Genomic DNA, 16,445 nt, shown 5'->3' on the forward strand with positions numbered 1-16,445 from the left:
CCGAGGTTGCCTACCCCTGGCCTATGCGGTCGGAGAGAGAGAGAGAGGGAAAAAACAACAACAGGGTTACAAGTGGGCGGCCGGTGGTTGCAAACCGCGTAGCGCTGCACGCTTGTCTAGTAGTTCTTCCTTGGTTTTGCGCCTTGGATCAGTCGCGGTTGCAAAGGCTTGCAACTCGTTATCGTTGCACGGGGCTCCGAGTGCAAACCAGGCGGGGTAGCTTAGATTAGATTTCAATAGATTAGATTTATTGAATTTATATGCCGCCCTTCTCCCTTAAGGACTCAGGGCGGCTCACAACGAAAAAATTTAAGAAACGTGGAATACAAAATTTCAAAAAGAATTATTAAACAGTAAATGTAATAGATACAAAGGGCCTTTTTTTCCGGCCTAAGGAGGCGGTTACTTAGGATAGGAGTTTTATTCTTTCGCGCCAGGGACTGATGCCACGAAAGGCTGCGAAATTCCCGGGTTTTACAGCGGAGTAAAAAAAAAAAAAAGGAAGGCGATCTGATGCCGGGATTGTTAATGATGGTCCCTTGCAGCTGTGAAAAATGGAAGGGGAAATGGGCGCGCAAATACGACTGGGGCCCTTCGTCGTCTCTCAGCTAGACTCGTGCTCATTTCCTTCCCCCCTCCTCTCCTCCGGGACAAAAGGGACTCGAAACGGTTCGAGGAAGGGCCGTTCCCCGAACTCGGTGGAGGTTAAGAACCCGCGCGTGAAGGTGCACGCCCCAAACGACCATGTTGTGTAAGACGAGCGGCCATTTTCCCACCGCGAAGGCGTCTGCGAGCTGCGGAGCCGGCGCTCGGCTTCTCGCAGGAAAAGCTAGGTTATTCAAAGTTGCGCGTGGAACGGCAACGCTTTGCTGGGCTTTGGTGCTGCTCGCCTCCCCAGCGACCGCTTTGCACGGGTGGCTTAACGCGATCCGTGGAATTATTGGTCCAGCGCGCTTAGAGGGGAGGGTCTCGGTTGGGCTGAGAAACCAAATAGCCGACATCAGCCTTTTAGGGGATAAGAACAAAGCACCTGAAAGCAGGACAAGAAGCAACGGATGGAAACTTGTCAAGGAGAGAAGCAACCTAGAACTAAGGAGAAACTTCCTGACAGTTAGAACAATTAACCAGTGGAACAACCTGCCTCCAGAGGTGGTGAATGCTCCAACACTGGAGGTTTTTAAGAAGAGACTGGACAGCCATTTGCCTGAAATGGTATAGGGTTTCCTGCCTGAGCAGGGGGTTGGACTAGATGACCTCCAAGGTCCCTTCCAACTTTATATTATTATTATTATTATTATAGCTGCCTTGCGCATCTTTTAAACCCGGCTTTCCGATTTGTCTTGCGAATCCTCCGAATCTCAAATGACTCTAAAGCACAGGTCTGCAAACCACGGCTCCAGAGCCGCATGCGGATCTTTCAGCCGTCTCCTGCGGCTCCCAGTCCTCTGCTATGTGTAGTTCCCCCCCCCCCCAAAAAAAAAGTGGGACTAAAAAAGTTCAACCAATCAATTCAAATATGCAGGGTAGGTGCACATCTCGCCTTGGCTCCACTCTTCAGTCAAACCCTGTTCTGCATATGTGCGCATCTACGCGCATGCGCACACATTTTTTTTGCTGCTCCCAGTTTTTCCTTTTGTGAGGGAAACGGTTCCAAGTGGCTCTTTCACTGTTTCAGGTTGCTGACCCCTGCTCTAAAGCAAACATTTGTCGAGGCGCAGGGAGCCTATTTGAAGCTCTAAATTCTGTGCTTCCTTCCTTTTCGTTTAAAACGGCACGGTAATGCCTGCCGCTTAATACTTCACTGTGTGTTAAAAACTAATGGTGCCTGATATTTTTTTTGCCGTGTGTGTGTGTGTGTGTGTGTGTGTGTGTGAAAAGAAACACCTAAACTCTGATGGACGGGGCCTTTAGGATGGTTGCCCCAATTCCTGCACCTATTAAAATTACCAGAGAAGAACCTGTTTGAAAGGGTACCCACCTGCTCAAAAGGAAACGGGGGGGGGGGAAATGAACCGAATAGGCAAACACCTATTCACAGTTTGACTGCCGTATGCTAAATAACTAAACCCACGTTGACTTTGGCAAATGGGGGCATCTAAAGACACTGCGCCTGCCACTGTGTTGGTAAAAAACCAGCCTCAGCATTATGGTGTGGGAAGTCAGCCCCCAGAGAAGGAAATATTAAAAGGGCAGAAAAACACATTTCCTCAAACGATCTTGAAGAGGCAGGAAAGCATGCCCAGTTTTTTTAATAACCCCAGGTCTGACTTCCCCAAGCAGAAGCCAACTCTACACAAATGCAGGTGTAGACCCTCAGGAAAGTTGAAGATAGGAGATTAAGAAGACAAAGACACCTAAAATCTACATAGCCCACCCAAACTCTAAGACAGGACATAATAGGATTAACCCACAGCTGCCAAAAGGGCAAACCCAGACTCAGCTCAGAATATATGGCACGGGAAATAGCCTCAAACAGGAACAGGAAGCAGCTCCAAACAAAAGGCTCCAGAGGGTATAAAAACCCACTGCCTGCATGCGTTCACTCTCTTTTCTGCCAGCCATCTTCCTGTCTGGTTCTCCTTTTCAATAACCTACAGCCTTCTTCTCAAAGCAGTTGCCATGTTTATTCCCAGTGTGGATAAACCACGACAGAAGATCTTTCTTCCAACAATGGCAGTGAGACCCCCGTCCTACCAGCATGTCCTTAAATTTTCAAATGTGGTTACAGGTAGTCCTCGACTTACAACCATTCATTTTAGTGACCGTTTGAAGTTACAGTGGCACTAAAAAAAGTGACTTATGACTGTTTTCCATACTTACAACCGTTGCAGCATCCCCATAGTTACATGATCCAAATTCGGATACTTGGCAACTGGTTCATATTTAGGATGGTTGCAGTGTCATAGGATCACCTTTTGCAATCTTACAAGCAAAAACCAATGGGGAAGCCAGATTCACTTTACAGTTATGTTATTCACTTAGCAACTGCAGTGGTTCATTTAACAGCTGTGGCAAAAAAGGTCGTAAAATTAAGCAAAACCTGTCTTGCTTAGCAACAGAAAATTTTGCTTCAATTATTATTGCAAGTCGAGGACTACCTGTACTGGTGGTAGATTGAAGATCCTTGTTTTCCTAGGTATAATCTAACCATTTTGCCTCTTTAGAAAGTTCCCAAAACAAGGGCAAAGCATCCTACCTCTCTTCGTTTTTAGGGATATGGACCAGACGTGCCTTAGCTTCATGTATAACCTTTGCAAGTTTAATAAATACATTTGCAGCTGCCACTGATGTGATTCAGTTTTTGTAATTGTCAAAAGACCCATCAACAGTTTGGCTAAAAAACCCGGGTATTGCTGATTTTATTTTTGGATGGCTTCGCATATACAATGGAATTTTCTACACCTTTTCTAGACAGTCATCTTCCATCAGGGACCTTCAAAATGTGGGTGAACGTTGGCATCCAAGCTGGGCCATGGAGATGATGGGATACAGAAGTGGTTCTAGACTAGAGAATGCATCCTTTAGCACCATTTTGCTTCCTCTTGTTCAGTTTACTTAAGAAATTTGAGACCCATTAAAATTAATGTGACATTCATTTTCATATTTTACTCTGATTTGATTGTTATGAGCTGCCCAAAGTAGTTGATAGTCAACTACTAGCATAATTTTTTTTTAAAATAGTATTTTTTTGGGGGGGGGGGAAATAACGCTACCATTAATCCATCAAAAGCACAAGTTGCATTAGTTCCATCCACAAACTGTGTCCACTGATATTTTATACCCAACAACAAAAATTTAGAGTTTACATTTACTTCTAAATAGTCTCTCCAGAAGTATGGGTTTTCCATCAGTTTTGTAGGGGGAGGGGGCGATGTGTCACATTGTCACTTTTCCAAGGAAAACAATTATGTGTGAGACAGCCAACTCGTATTATGGAAAATAATGCAGACCAGTTATCTCCTAGGGACCTAGCCAAGTAGAACAGAAATAATTTAAAAGCTATTACGTGTGTGTAATAAGAGCAGATTAACTTTAGTTTAAATTAATCCATAAACATTAAATCATTTGAAAATTTTTGAATTACCTTTCAGCACATCTAAAGAGTTCGAAGCAGGTACACAGATGTTCAAAGATTTTCATTTTATTATTTGCAAATGCCAGTCAATATAGATGCAAAATAAACTGTTGAAGGAAAAGTCTCCATCTTGATTCACCCAAGCCGGGAATAAACAACATGGCGACAGCTTAAGAAAGAAGGTTGCAGTTTGTTGAAGAGGAGAACCAGACAGGAAGATGCCTGGCAGAAAACAGAGTGAACACATGTAGGGAGTGGGTTTTTACACCCTCTGGAGCCTTTTGTTTGGAGTTATTTCCTGTTCCTGTTTTGAGGCTATTTCATGTGTCATGTATTCTGACCTGAGTTTGGGTGTGCCCTTTGTGAGTTAATCCTACCATGTTCTGTCTCAGGTGGAGTATGCAGATTTTAGGCAAACTGGGCATGCTTTTCTGGTTCTTCAATATCTTTTTAGGAAATTCTCCAAGGCACCTGAAAGCAGGACAAGAAGCAATGGATGGAAACTAGTCAAGGAGAGAAGCAACCTAGAACTAAGGAGAAACTTCCTGATAGTTAGAACAACTAACCAGTGGAACAACCTGCCTCCAGAAGTGGTGAATGCTCCAACACTGGAAGTTTTTAAGAAGAGACTGGACAGCCATTTGTCTGAAACTGTATAGGGTTTCCTGCCTTAGCAGGGGGTTGGGCTAGATGACCTCCAAGGTCCCTTCCAACTTATTATTATTATTAAATATATTTTTCTGCCCTTTTAATATTTCCTTCTCTGGGGAGCTGACTTCCCGCAAAACCTTTTTTTAAACATTAGGAGATACATCCTAATATATATCCTAACACTTGGTCTGTGATGTTCTTCGTTAGTTTCAAAATAAGGTGTCCTGTTATATGGTCTACTTTACAACTGCAGATGAAGCATGCAATCAATGGTTGTAGTAAAAAAAAACCATCCCGGACAAGAAATAGAAAATGCATTCTTGAGTAAATACTATAGAAAGTACCTTGTCAAATAATTCCCCCTTGAACCAATAACATAACAAAATTAATAAGGTTTAGGCAGTTTCTATACAAAACCCCAATAAGCAAAAACAACTTTTGAGACCGCAAGGGCTCCTTCAACAGGGTTTATTTTTTTTTTAAAAAAAAGTGGGAGGCAAAAAGAATGCAGAAAGAAAAACGAAGGTCTGCATTTTAGGACTTGATGCTTCTTAGGAGTGAAGGCAATGCTTAAGGCTAGATGCATCTTCATGCAGAGCCTAATTTTAAAAAAAGATTCTAGGGGGGAAAAAAATCCTATTTTTGAACCGATGGCTGTTCAGCTCCTCTCAATCCAGCCCATCGCAAAGGCCCCGTTAGACCGGCTTGGTGTTCACAAGTTACGCCATACGCACGTGGGGCGGTCGCCGACCCGCTCCTAGGCCTGCATAAATGTAGCTTGCATGCTTTGGGGAAATGCCTGATGAAAGCCATGCTTCGCCCATGCTTTGTCACATTCGGTGGGTTTGCTTTGTGCAACGGAGCCTGGCCCAAATTCAGAAAACCATGCTTGGAAAGGGATTGGGATCCACAAAGTTGCAGTTGCAGGGGAAGGGAAACCTTGCAAAGGCGTGTTGGGCTCCCCGAGACATGCAAGCGCTTCCCCGCCTCCGCCGCTGCCCTTCCGCCATGGGCAACCCCGAAATTCCTCCACCCGCCGCCGCTCCTTCAGAAGCCGCACTGCGCCTGCGCCGCTGGAGCGCGCTGATTGGCCGAGGGGGTTCCTATATAAGCGCAGCGCAGGCTCTGCCCGGATCTCTTGTTACGGCCGCCATTTTAATACTCGGGTCGGACCGCGTATTCAATCTCTTTCCTTGCGTCTGTGCGCGCGCTTTTTTTTTTCCCTTTCCCCTCGGCCCGTTCCCGCTATGGAGGAGAACACCGACTACGGCAGTAGCAATAACAACAACAACACAAGTGCCGGCGGCGGTGGCGGCCAAGAAGAGTTCGCCGAAGGCTCCAAGATCAACGCCAGCAAGAACCAGCAGGATGACGGGTACGAGGGGGATCGCAATCAGGAGGAAGGGACAGCTTTACCGAACGAGTAAGAGGGGGGGGGTGAGAAGAGAGCGAGTCGATAGCTCGGGCGCCATTTTGGCCCGTAAAAAAAAAATAATCCGGCGGGGGGGGCCTCTCAGTAAGGCCTTTCGCCCGGCAGCTGCCACGTGATCGCGCTCTTTCCTTGCGAGCGTCGCACCTCCCGCCGCCGTATTTCCCTTTGTGTCTTTTCACGCCCCCCCCCACACTCTCGCGGGAGGGGGGCGGGGCCTCACCTCCGAATGGGTGGAGCGGCGAGGTGGAGGGCGGCTTGGTCGGTCTTTCGTGACGCAACCGGCAGCCTATAGGACCTCAGTGGGCGGAGCCGGACGGGGGGGGGAGGTGGATCCGGAGCGGCCGAGATTGCGCGTTGCTGGCCCCGTCGGGTGGGCGGGGCGAACTCCAAACTTGCAACATTTGAAGTGCGGGGGAAGGGAGGGAGGGAGGAAGGGCGGAGTTGGCAAGTAGGTGCTTTTGTGGGCGGGGCGAGGACGTCGCCTCAAGATGCTTATCGGGCTTCGCTTGGGCCCTGCAGGCGCGCGCTCCTCCTCCGCTTCAGGCCAGCGTAAGCCTTTGCGGGGTGAACTGGCCAAGAGCGCGGCTGGCCGAAAGGGCCGCCCCACCCCCCCGATAACGTTACATCAGGGGTCTTCAAACTCGGCCCTTTTATGACTCATGGACTTCAACTCCCAGAATTCCTCAGCCAGGCAAGCTGGCTGAGGAATTCTGGGAGTTGAAGTCCATGAGTCATAAAAGGGCCGAGTTTGAAGACCCCTGCGTTACATTTTCAAGAAAGATCGTGGGGTTTTGATTCTCATCAGGTGCATGCAATCCCAACCCTCCCGCCGGGACGATCTTTCCGAAGTTCCACATTTCAGATCAGGATTCTTTATTTTTTTTTTTTAACCTGCCACCCTCTTTGCTGTCAGCCGCTTGCAGGGGAGAGCTGTCTGTTCTCTAAGATATACTAGATTTATGATTTTGTATCCTTCTCAGCTGAGGTTTTTAAGTCCAGTGCATCTGGATTACATCAGGATGAGAAAGGTGGTCTAAAAGCAGTGTCCGAAACTTAAAATCTGTGGATTTCAATTCGTAGCGTGCTGGCTAGGGAATTAAAAGGAGCTGAAGGCTATATGTGTCTTGATGTTGCAAAGTTTGAGACTGGTCTAGGACAGGGGTCTTCAAACTTGGCCCTTTTATGACTTGTGGACTTCAACTCCCAGAATTCCTCAGCCAGCTTGCCTGGCTGAGTAATTCTGGGAGTTGAAGTCCACAAGTCATAAAAGGGCCATGTTTGAGGACCCCTGGTCTAGGAGATGATTGGAGGCAAGCATGCCTTTTATTTATTTATTTATTTATTTTAATTCCATTTATATCCCGCCCTTCTCCGAAGACTCAGGGCGGCTTACAAGCTTAGCAGTAGCCTTCATTCTATGTATACGTCTGTTAAAGTAGTTACAGGTAGTCTTTGTCCTACGATCACAACTGAGCCCCAAATTTCTGTTGCTAAGCAAGACAGATGGGTTTTGCCCCATTTCACAGTCTTTCTTGCCACCGTTAAGTCAATCAAGGCAGTTTAATAACTGCAGTTAAGTGAATCTGACTTCTCTATTGCTTGTCAGAAGGACACAAAAGTTGATCACATGTCCCTGGGGTGCAGTACCCATCATAAATACATAGCAGTTGCCATCGGGATGCTTTTTTGTGTGAAAAACAGTCATCTTTTTCAGTGCTGTTGTAATAGTTTGAATAGTCACTAAATGAATGGTTATAAATAGGGGACTGCCTGTATTTGGAGGACTGCAAATAGCAGAATGTAAGCCATGTGCAGGACAGAGTATAGGGAGAGAGCTGTTTTGGTGTCTACAGGCTGCGCACAACACTTGGAAGCCATAATGGATCTCGAAAAGATGTAAAGTACTGTACAGTATTATTAAAACATGCAGTAAGTTGCTTGGATTGTTATTTTAGGTGCAGATGAAGGATCCTTAACTCCTTGGAGGATAAGGTACCAACTCTCCTGGGTTTCAGGATGCCCTCCTTAGCTGTAGTGTAGTTCTGATGCTTGAGGATTAGATAAGAGATGTCTTCATGATCTTGGGTTAGTTATGTGTGCCCCCTCTGCCAATTCATGATTGGTTGTTGTGAAGATAAAATGAAGCAGTAGTGTATGTGCAACTTTGACGTTGAGAAGATAATAAAGTAAAAATACAATCAAGGTTATCTACTGTATGCTGGAATTTACGTAGGAAAGAACGTTTGAAGATAGTGAACTCTGAACCTCCGGTTCCATTTTTCTATGGCAAATCTGATGCCACCATTGTAGCCTATTAGCAAAGTCAACATCATACTGGTTGTTACTTATTTTATCTCCTACTGAAAAATTTGTGGTTCCCGTAGTTCAGGGGTAGGCAACCTTGGGTCTTTTATGACTCATGGACTTCAGCTCCCAAACTTCCTGAACCAGCCATGCTGGTTGCCTATCCCTGTCTTAGTTTTTTGTAGACATGTTTTCAGTTATCCAGTTGCAGTTATTTGTTTTGATTACAGTTAAAAGAAAACAGTTGCTTGAGATCTTCGTGAAGAAAGGTTGCCACTTTTGTAGAGCTGTAGTAGTTGTAGCCTTCACTTTAAATGCATAAACTTCTTACCTGTGTTTATGGTTAAGGAGAATTTACAGAGTGCAATGTAATAATTAAGAAATTGGACTGGCATCAGGAAGATCTGGATTTGCTTATCCAGTGTCTCACAGAATTGCTGTGATACTTTGGGGTTTGTAACCGTTCATAGGCACAATGCTATATTCTGATTTTATGGGAAGATGTGATTGGCACCTACCTTGGAATAAAATGTATGCAAGTTTTTACTGGTTTTTTAAAGTTACTTCCTTGGAATCTGTTGTATTTCATTGGTTTTTTTTACAACAAGGGTCTGCTCAGGGTCCCGCCGGTAAGAGACTGCCGGCGGGTGACACCCAGGGATAGGGCCTTCTCGGTGGGAGCGCCTGCCCTCTGGAACCAGCTGCCGGTGGAGCTGAGAACTGCCCCCGACCTTCGATCATTCCGCCGGGGCCTGAAGACCTGGCTCTTCGAGCTCTCGGGCCCAGACTGAGGAGGAATTTTTAATTTGGGGTTCTTTTTAACTGACTACAGGGTTAATTTAATATTTTTTAATTTGGTTCTTAATTTTTGTATTCTGGATTTTTAATTCCCTGTAAACCGCCCTGAGTCCTCAGGGAATAGGGCGGTATATAAATATAACTAAATAAATAAATAAATAACAATATTGAAGTAATCCAGTTACTTTCTTCGATCTCTAATTGCATCAATACTATAGTTTTGTTATTTTATTCAACTGCTTTGATTCAGGAATTGGCCCACCTTTTATTTATGAAAAAATCCTACTGTAATCCATTAACCTTTTCAATAAACATGTTCCAAATTTTGTCTATGGAGCTGACATAGCTGGCCATAATTTCAGAATATACAGAACTGCTCTTAATTTTTTTAAATAAAAAATCTCCCCTCTTTTTAAAGACTTCCAAGTGTTAATTGTCAGAAGGGGGTAGTTTTTGAGATTGTTTATGTTCCTTACAGTCATATTTAGCAGAGATATGCAGAAATTGCAAACACCTAATTTCAGTATTTTATTCAAATAAAGTTTTTAGAGTTCAAAAAGTGATATTTTGACATGTATCAGAAGTATTCCTGTACTGTTCTACTGCACCATGTTTTGAAAATGGTGTTTCATGGCTGGATTGGGACTGTTTTAAATTTGGAATGTTTCCAGAATGGCTGAGGTCACTTTCTATTTTATTCTGCTTTGCTTTTTTGCTTAAGACAGTTGTTTATGTTCAAATGTGTTGCATACCTAGCATATGTTAATAAAATATTTTGGATTGTTTGACATTTCACTCCTTCCTTCACTGGTTTAGGTAATATTGAAGATCATTTTCATGTTTTGTAAATGTTGGAGAAGATTAATAACTTCTGTATGACAATTGGCATGTTTTGTGATGGAAAGTAGATGAAGGATGACATTCTGGATTTTTTTTCTCCCCCTCATTGTTTCAATTAAAAATTATTTCTGGTTTTTTCCCCCCAAGTACAATGTACTTGGGGGAAAAACTTACTAGCTAATTTGCCCCAACCTGAATTGGGGCAAATTAGCTAGTAAGTTTTTTTAATTGTGTTTGATCAATGTAACCATATGAATGCCAGTTTTTGAAACCTTGTTTTTTCCATTCCAGTAAAATGTTCATTGGTGGTCTGAGCTGGGATACAAGCAAAAAAGACTTGACAGAGTATTTGTCTCGCTTTGGTGAAGTGGTGGATTGCACAATAAAAACAGATCCTGTCACAGGGAGGTCAAGAGGGTTTGGGTTTGTGCTTTTCAAAGATGCTGCCAGTGTCGAGAAGGTATGTAGTCATCTCTGTGGGACCATGGAATCTTTTCTAAACAATTCCAACCATCTGTGTTGATTTTTCCTCCTGGAACTGAATTTTCAATAAATATCTTTTTTTTTTAGGTCTTGGAATTGAAAGAACACAAACTGGATGGCAAGTTAATAGATCCCAAAAGGGCAAAAGCCCTGAAAGGGAAAGAGCCACCAAAAAAGGTCTTTGTTGGTGGACTGAGTCCAGATACATCTGAAGAACAAATCAAGGAGTATTTTGGCGGTTTTGGAGAGGTATAATCCATTTAAAGCTTTATTTAAATGGCGGAAGGGGAGGGTGTTATCCAGTATAATGTCTAGTTAAAAACATAGCTTATTGCAATACGCCTAAGTAATTTTTGCCATTTTCTTTTGACTGACTTGACCCGTATGACGTCTAAATCAGGGGTAGGCAACCTTGGCTCTTTTATGACTCCTGGACTTCAACTCCCAGAATTCAGGAGTCATAAAAGAGCCGAGGTTGCCTACCCCTGGTCTAAATCAAGAACAGCAGCCCAAATTGCCTGCAAAAAATTGGGAATGAATTTGCACTGAGAAGGATGCCAGGGAATTTGCTTTCTTTTTTTTTTACCACATCAGTGTTGTTTGTAGCAAGGTGGTGATTGTCAGGGTAGAGATGACATAATTTTTGGTCTAAAAAGTCTGAACTGGAAAATCAGGAGAAATAACATGGAAAGGAGTGCAAATATGGTGAGGTGTTAGTGATTATCTTCTAAACTTTTTTTTTGCATGGCAAAAGTTAAAAGGGGCTCAACTTTATGGAGTTGATTTAAAACATGTGAACTGCAGCTACATAAAGTTTACGATACCTTCCAAGCATTAAAAAAAGGAAGAAAAAGAGATTGGTTTTAAAAATTGGAGGTCCTGTTACAGGGTGGGTAAGGAACTTGGGGTTAAGTGAATACACTTTGATTGTTTTTAATGTGGCTTTCAGATTGAGAATATAGAACTTCCCATGGACACAAAAACAAATGAAAGGAGAGGTTTCTGCTTCATCACTTACTCAGATGAAGAACCAGTAAAGAAATTGTTGGAAAGCAGATACCATCAGATTGGTTCTGGCAAGGTATTGGTGGTTGTTACTTGTAGAAGTTGCAATCATTAACTTCATATAGTCTTCATACGTTTCGTATTAAAAGTTACACTCACTTTCTTGTTTGTCCTTAGTGTGAGATCAAAGTAGCACAACCCAAAGATGTTTATAGGCAGCAGCAGCAACAACAAAAGGGAGGCAGAGGTGCTTCATCTGGTGGGCGTGGGGGATCCAGAGGACGTGGCAGGGGTAAGTATGGTAAATTGTAACATAATGGCTGAAGTACACAACTCACCAAATAAAATAATTTAAGAAAAATTCCCTCAGTTTTAGCACGAAGGGAAAAGTACACTCTAGTTTGTTTGGTCTAGCACAGGGGTAGGCAACCTTAGCTCTTTTACAACTCGTGGACTTCAACTCCCAGAATTCTTGAGCCAGCATGGCTCACCTTGGAAACCTCTCCCTTTCCCCTCAGCATGGCTGGCTCAGGAATTCTGGGAGTTGAAGTCCACGAGTCATAAAAGAACCAAGGTTGCCTACCCCTGGTCTAGCGTTAAATGAGTTTTGGAATACCAGACTAGAAACTGCGTTGGAAAGGAACAAAGCAAGTACTTCACAGATTTTGTCCTATAGCAACTTCTAGTTTTTATTTATTAACTTAAAACACAGGTAGACTTAATGCTGCAATCACTTCATTTTTAGGTCAAGGCCAAAATTGGAATCAAGGGTATAACAATTACTATGATCAAGGATACGGAAGTTACAACAGTCCTTACAGTGATCAAAGCTATAGCAGCTATGGGGGATATGATTATTCTGGGTACAATTACCCAAGTTATGGCTACGGCCAGGGATATGCTGATTACAGTGGTAAGATTTTTATTTGACTTTCCATTTAATTGTAAATTGTAACTTAATTTTCTGGTCAGTCTCTCTTTCCAGGAAGAGCTAGTACTGTTGCATGTATTCAGAAGCGTGGGTGCATGCTTTTCGAAAGCATTCTTTGTAGAGTTGAGGATTCTAATAGTTGTATTAGCTTTTCAAAGAAGCATTTAAAATATTTTTTAACACCCTTTTAACTGTTGTTACTTTTAACTCGGGTGCCATGGCTCAGCAGTTAAAAGCGCTGAGTTTGTCAGCTGGAGAGCTGATAGTCCAGGTTTGAGACCTGAGCTCCTCGGGAAGGGATGAGCTTCCATTCCTTGCCCCAGCTCTTGCCCACCTAGCTATTTGAAAGCATGTGTTCTGTGTGCCTTCGGACAGTACTGGCTCCCTTGGCCAAGAAACGGAGAAGACTACTGTGCCGTAGAGTTGGACATGACTGACAGGAAAAACCTTTACCTTTTACTTTTTAACTATGTTAATTGAACTGTAATGTCTTGATTTTGAGTTGTTTATTGTAAATCAATGAGACCAAATAAATTAAAAAAAAATTGAAAAAGTCAACTTTCTGAGGTGCTTTTTATAACAATAGTTGATGTCAAAGTTTAAGAGTATTACAGAATTTTTTTTGTGTTTAAATAGTAAGGTCTAGCTTGACAAGTGCTTTTTTTTTTTTTTGTCAAACCAACCTGCGGTTTCTTACAGTTCCTAAAACTGCCAATATTTTCTCTTGCAATAGGACAGCAAAGCACATACGGAAAGGCATCCCGAGGTGGCGGTAATCACCAAAACAACTACCAGCCATATTAAAAGAAAATATTTGGGAAGAAACAGGTGTGTATTGGGTGAATGTATTACCTCTCGTGTATCTAATCTAATTTTAAAGATCAATAGACAAATAAATTTTTAAAAATCACTTCTCTTGGATAGCTTATTTTTTTTAAAAAAAAATAAAACGTGTGTGAATGTCTGTTAAACTTTCTGTTTTAAGTGTCTATAGATCTTTAACTCTGTAAAAGGTGATTCGTCGTCCTTAGTATGTCAGAGAAACATAAGAGTTTTTCTGTTTACATTTTTGTGTGCCAGGTGGTGTAGACGAATAATTAAACTTAATAGAAGTGTTAACCAACAGGTAAAGTACTGAAATGGGTACAACTTAAGCAAAACAAGATTGTTGTCTTCTAACTCTGACATTATACCTTGTTTGTACCCGCCAGCGGGAACTTCCTTGCAGGCCGTGTGTCACCCTGACCACGTCTATCTCTGGGGGTCGCACGTTGCAGGCAGAGCGCAAGGCATACACCAGAAAACGCTGTCCTGTGGTATGGTCTCTTCCAACTTCATGTACCAGCGTAAAGATTAAAGTGGAAAACTTCAGACTTTGGCTTCTTTTTTTAAAAAAACTGAAGATTTAAGTGTCTTAACTTAACTTAAAATGGTTTTTTACAGGAGTTAAAAGTGCATAAATGCCTTTACAGCTTAATCATTTTTGGCCTTCTGTTTAGTGTTGTATATCAATTGTGGACCTCATTTTAAGTGTTCGTTCTTTAAGATTTAATGCTTGCTTTTTTTCTTTTATAGCTATTAGTGAAATCTACAAACCAAAACGAACTTTTAAATCTGGGAACATTAAAGATCATGTGCAGAGAGCAGTTTCTATTTTAACCACCTGGCTAACAATTTTCCTTGTATTGCCACTTTCTATTTTTATTAGCGGTTGAAGCTATGAAAGATTCTTTCCACAGCTTGGTTTCTAGTAAACCAAGAACTGCTTTGCTGAGCTTCTACAGTTCTTTGACATAGCTCCATCATTTGAGCTGAACTGGTCAACCGGGATGTAAAATGTAATTGGGTGATCAAAAGTTATTTCATGTTGACAGATGCATATGATCTTTAACGGTGAAGCAAGGAATAATAGAGGACTTAAAGCAGTTCATGAAAATGGACCTTTTAAAAATTCTTTCAAACGTTGCACACAGGTCTCATCATGATTTTGTCTTGGTTTTATAGGTAGAGACTACAGCAAAGCCATCTTGCAGAACTTAAAGGACTGACTGGAGAGGGTAGTCTTCGTGACATGAAATTGTTTTGTAAAAGACTTTTAGTGTATGACACAGCAGTGTCTAACTGTACATAGTGACTGGCTAGTTTTCTTCATGGTTTTTACTTTTTTGTCCTTTTGTCATCTGTGTTACGATGCCAATGTGGTTCTTGTGTTTATACAATTTTATTTGTATAATTTCTTGTTGAATGACTCAAATAAAAACTTCTGTGACTGTTGCATTTTGAGGTTGTGCTCTTGGCACTGCTGTATAGTAGCAAGAGGTGAACAGTTTTTGAGACGCCGTTGCCATGCTTCCTACAGATGCTGGGACTTGAAGGTCAGCAGCACTGGAGTGTCGTGTTACGGATATGTACCTGGACTAGAAAATTGCAGTGAGGAGGCTGCAAACAGAATGATTATTCAAAAGAGTAGTATCCTGTGTTGTAATGCCTTATGATTTGTTATAATTTTGTTAACTGCTGGGAATCTTCAATATAGAAATGTTAATAAATAAATTTTCATGCATTGAAATGACCACTTTGTGATCACATGAAAATAGAGGCAAACACAAACCTAATTTATGTAGCCATCAACTTTGGTAAGATACTGATTGCTAAATAATAGATTTTGTTTACAACTTCTACTTGAGAATATATTCTGGATGTACTGCCACCTTGTGTTATTTCTAACCCTAAAGATAATGCTGATAAAATATGTCTGCAAAACCAGTTTATGAAAGCAGAATAGTGGCTGTTTCTAGATAAATATGAAAGCGCTACAATTAGGATTGTTTCCCCCCCCTATAATTTTGTTGATTAAAAATGTTTTCTAAAAGCAGATTATCTGAAAATCGGCTGGGCAAAAATTTCAACAAAGAAAAAAGCCTGAATTACGGAGAAATCATGTTAAGACCTAAGTAACAAGGCTTTTACAAAAAAACCCCTAATATCAGCTGAATTTGAGCACTTTCCTGAATAGAAAATTTAATATAATTTTGTCAATCTTGATAAAATGTTAAAAGTAAGTGTGATAGAAAAATGTAGCATACTTGGGAAAGTTTGCATGTCAACCTAGCATTAAGGATATAAACAGCTTCAAAACTTAACTACCTCATTCAGGCTAATTTTGTCTATAAGCTTAAGACTTATTTTTATACTTTTTAATGTTAGTTTTGCCCAGAAAATGGCAGCAGCTGGCTGATGTCTAATCTCTAAAGCTAACTGGTTGAATCTGATAAAACATTTTGAAAACGTCAAGACTAAGGCTTTACTGGGAAGTAAAGAAAAAGTTATATCTTCATGTTTCAAGAAAGTTCTATAGATGCATTCAAGAAATAAGGGATTGAGATTGACTCAAAGGGACTTCACTTTCAAGAGCTGTGATCTATAAAAAGCAAAATTACAAAATGTATTACCAGCTTTATTGAGTTCAGTTTTGCCCATTTGAGATTCAGGTGAGTTGTTTTAGAGTTAATTGAACAATTGGAAGCAAGTAGCTTTTTAGAGAAGAGTTATGAACTTGATTCTATTTACTCTTGCTGATTAGTTAACTTCACTTCTGTACATGGCTGATTGCTGGGAAAGGCAAAATGTGTTGCTTGTATTTTAAGAATAGAGCAAAGCAAAACTAAGAATTATATATATATATATATATAGTATTTTAAGTATGAATAAAAATGTCCACAATATGAGAAGATTTGGCGCTCATTTCAAAATCTGGTTTGGAATGGAAGGTGGTCAAATAGAGTTACTGATGACTCAACTGTGATTCGAATGGTTTTAGATGCTATATTGATGAATATTGCAGATCATTATTTTTATATTAAAATTTTTTGCTGGGAGACACCTCCAAGTACTTATTTTCCTGATGCGCTTTGTTTAAATTAGTT

At 41.5% G+C, this 16,445-nt stretch overlaps 1 protein-coding gene across 3 annotated transcripts; it reads left to right on the plus strand.

Moving 5' to 3' along the window:
- Positions 1-5,847: 5,847 nt before the first annotated feature.
- HNRNPDL (heterogeneous nuclear ribonucleoprotein D like) lies at positions 5,848-14,793 on the plus strand. 3 transcript variants are annotated; one of them, XR_014492983.1, is made up of 9 exons: positions 5,848-6,149; positions 10,392-10,560; positions 10,671-10,832; positions 11,533-11,664; positions 11,766-11,880; positions 12,334-12,501; positions 13,253-13,347; positions 13,731-13,835; positions 14,524-14,793. XR_014492983.1 is itself a non-coding variant. In XM_083366864.1 (8 exons), exons 1-7 carry the CDS (start codon positions 5,974-5,976, stop codon positions 13,321-13,323), a joined length of 993 nt encoding a protein of 330 aa, XP_083222990.1. In that variant the 5' UTR covers positions 5,848-5,973; the 3' UTR covers positions 13,324-13,347; positions 14,524-14,793. The 3 variants fall into 3 exon arrangements, 2 of the variants coding, with proteins under 2 accessions (XP_083222990.1, XP_083222991.1); XM_083366864.1 differs by lacking the exon at positions 13,731-13,835; XM_083366865.1 differs by lacking the exon at positions 13,731-13,835 and having other exon boundaries at positions 5,850-6,101.
- The last annotated feature ends 1,652 nt before the right edge of the window (positions 14,794-16,445 follow it).

Source organism: Vipera ursinii (assembly GCF_947247035.1).
Source record: "Vipera ursinii genome assembly, chromosome: 7".
NCBI lineage: Eukaryota > Metazoa > Chordata > Lepidosauria > Squamata > Viperidae > Vipera > Vipera ursinii.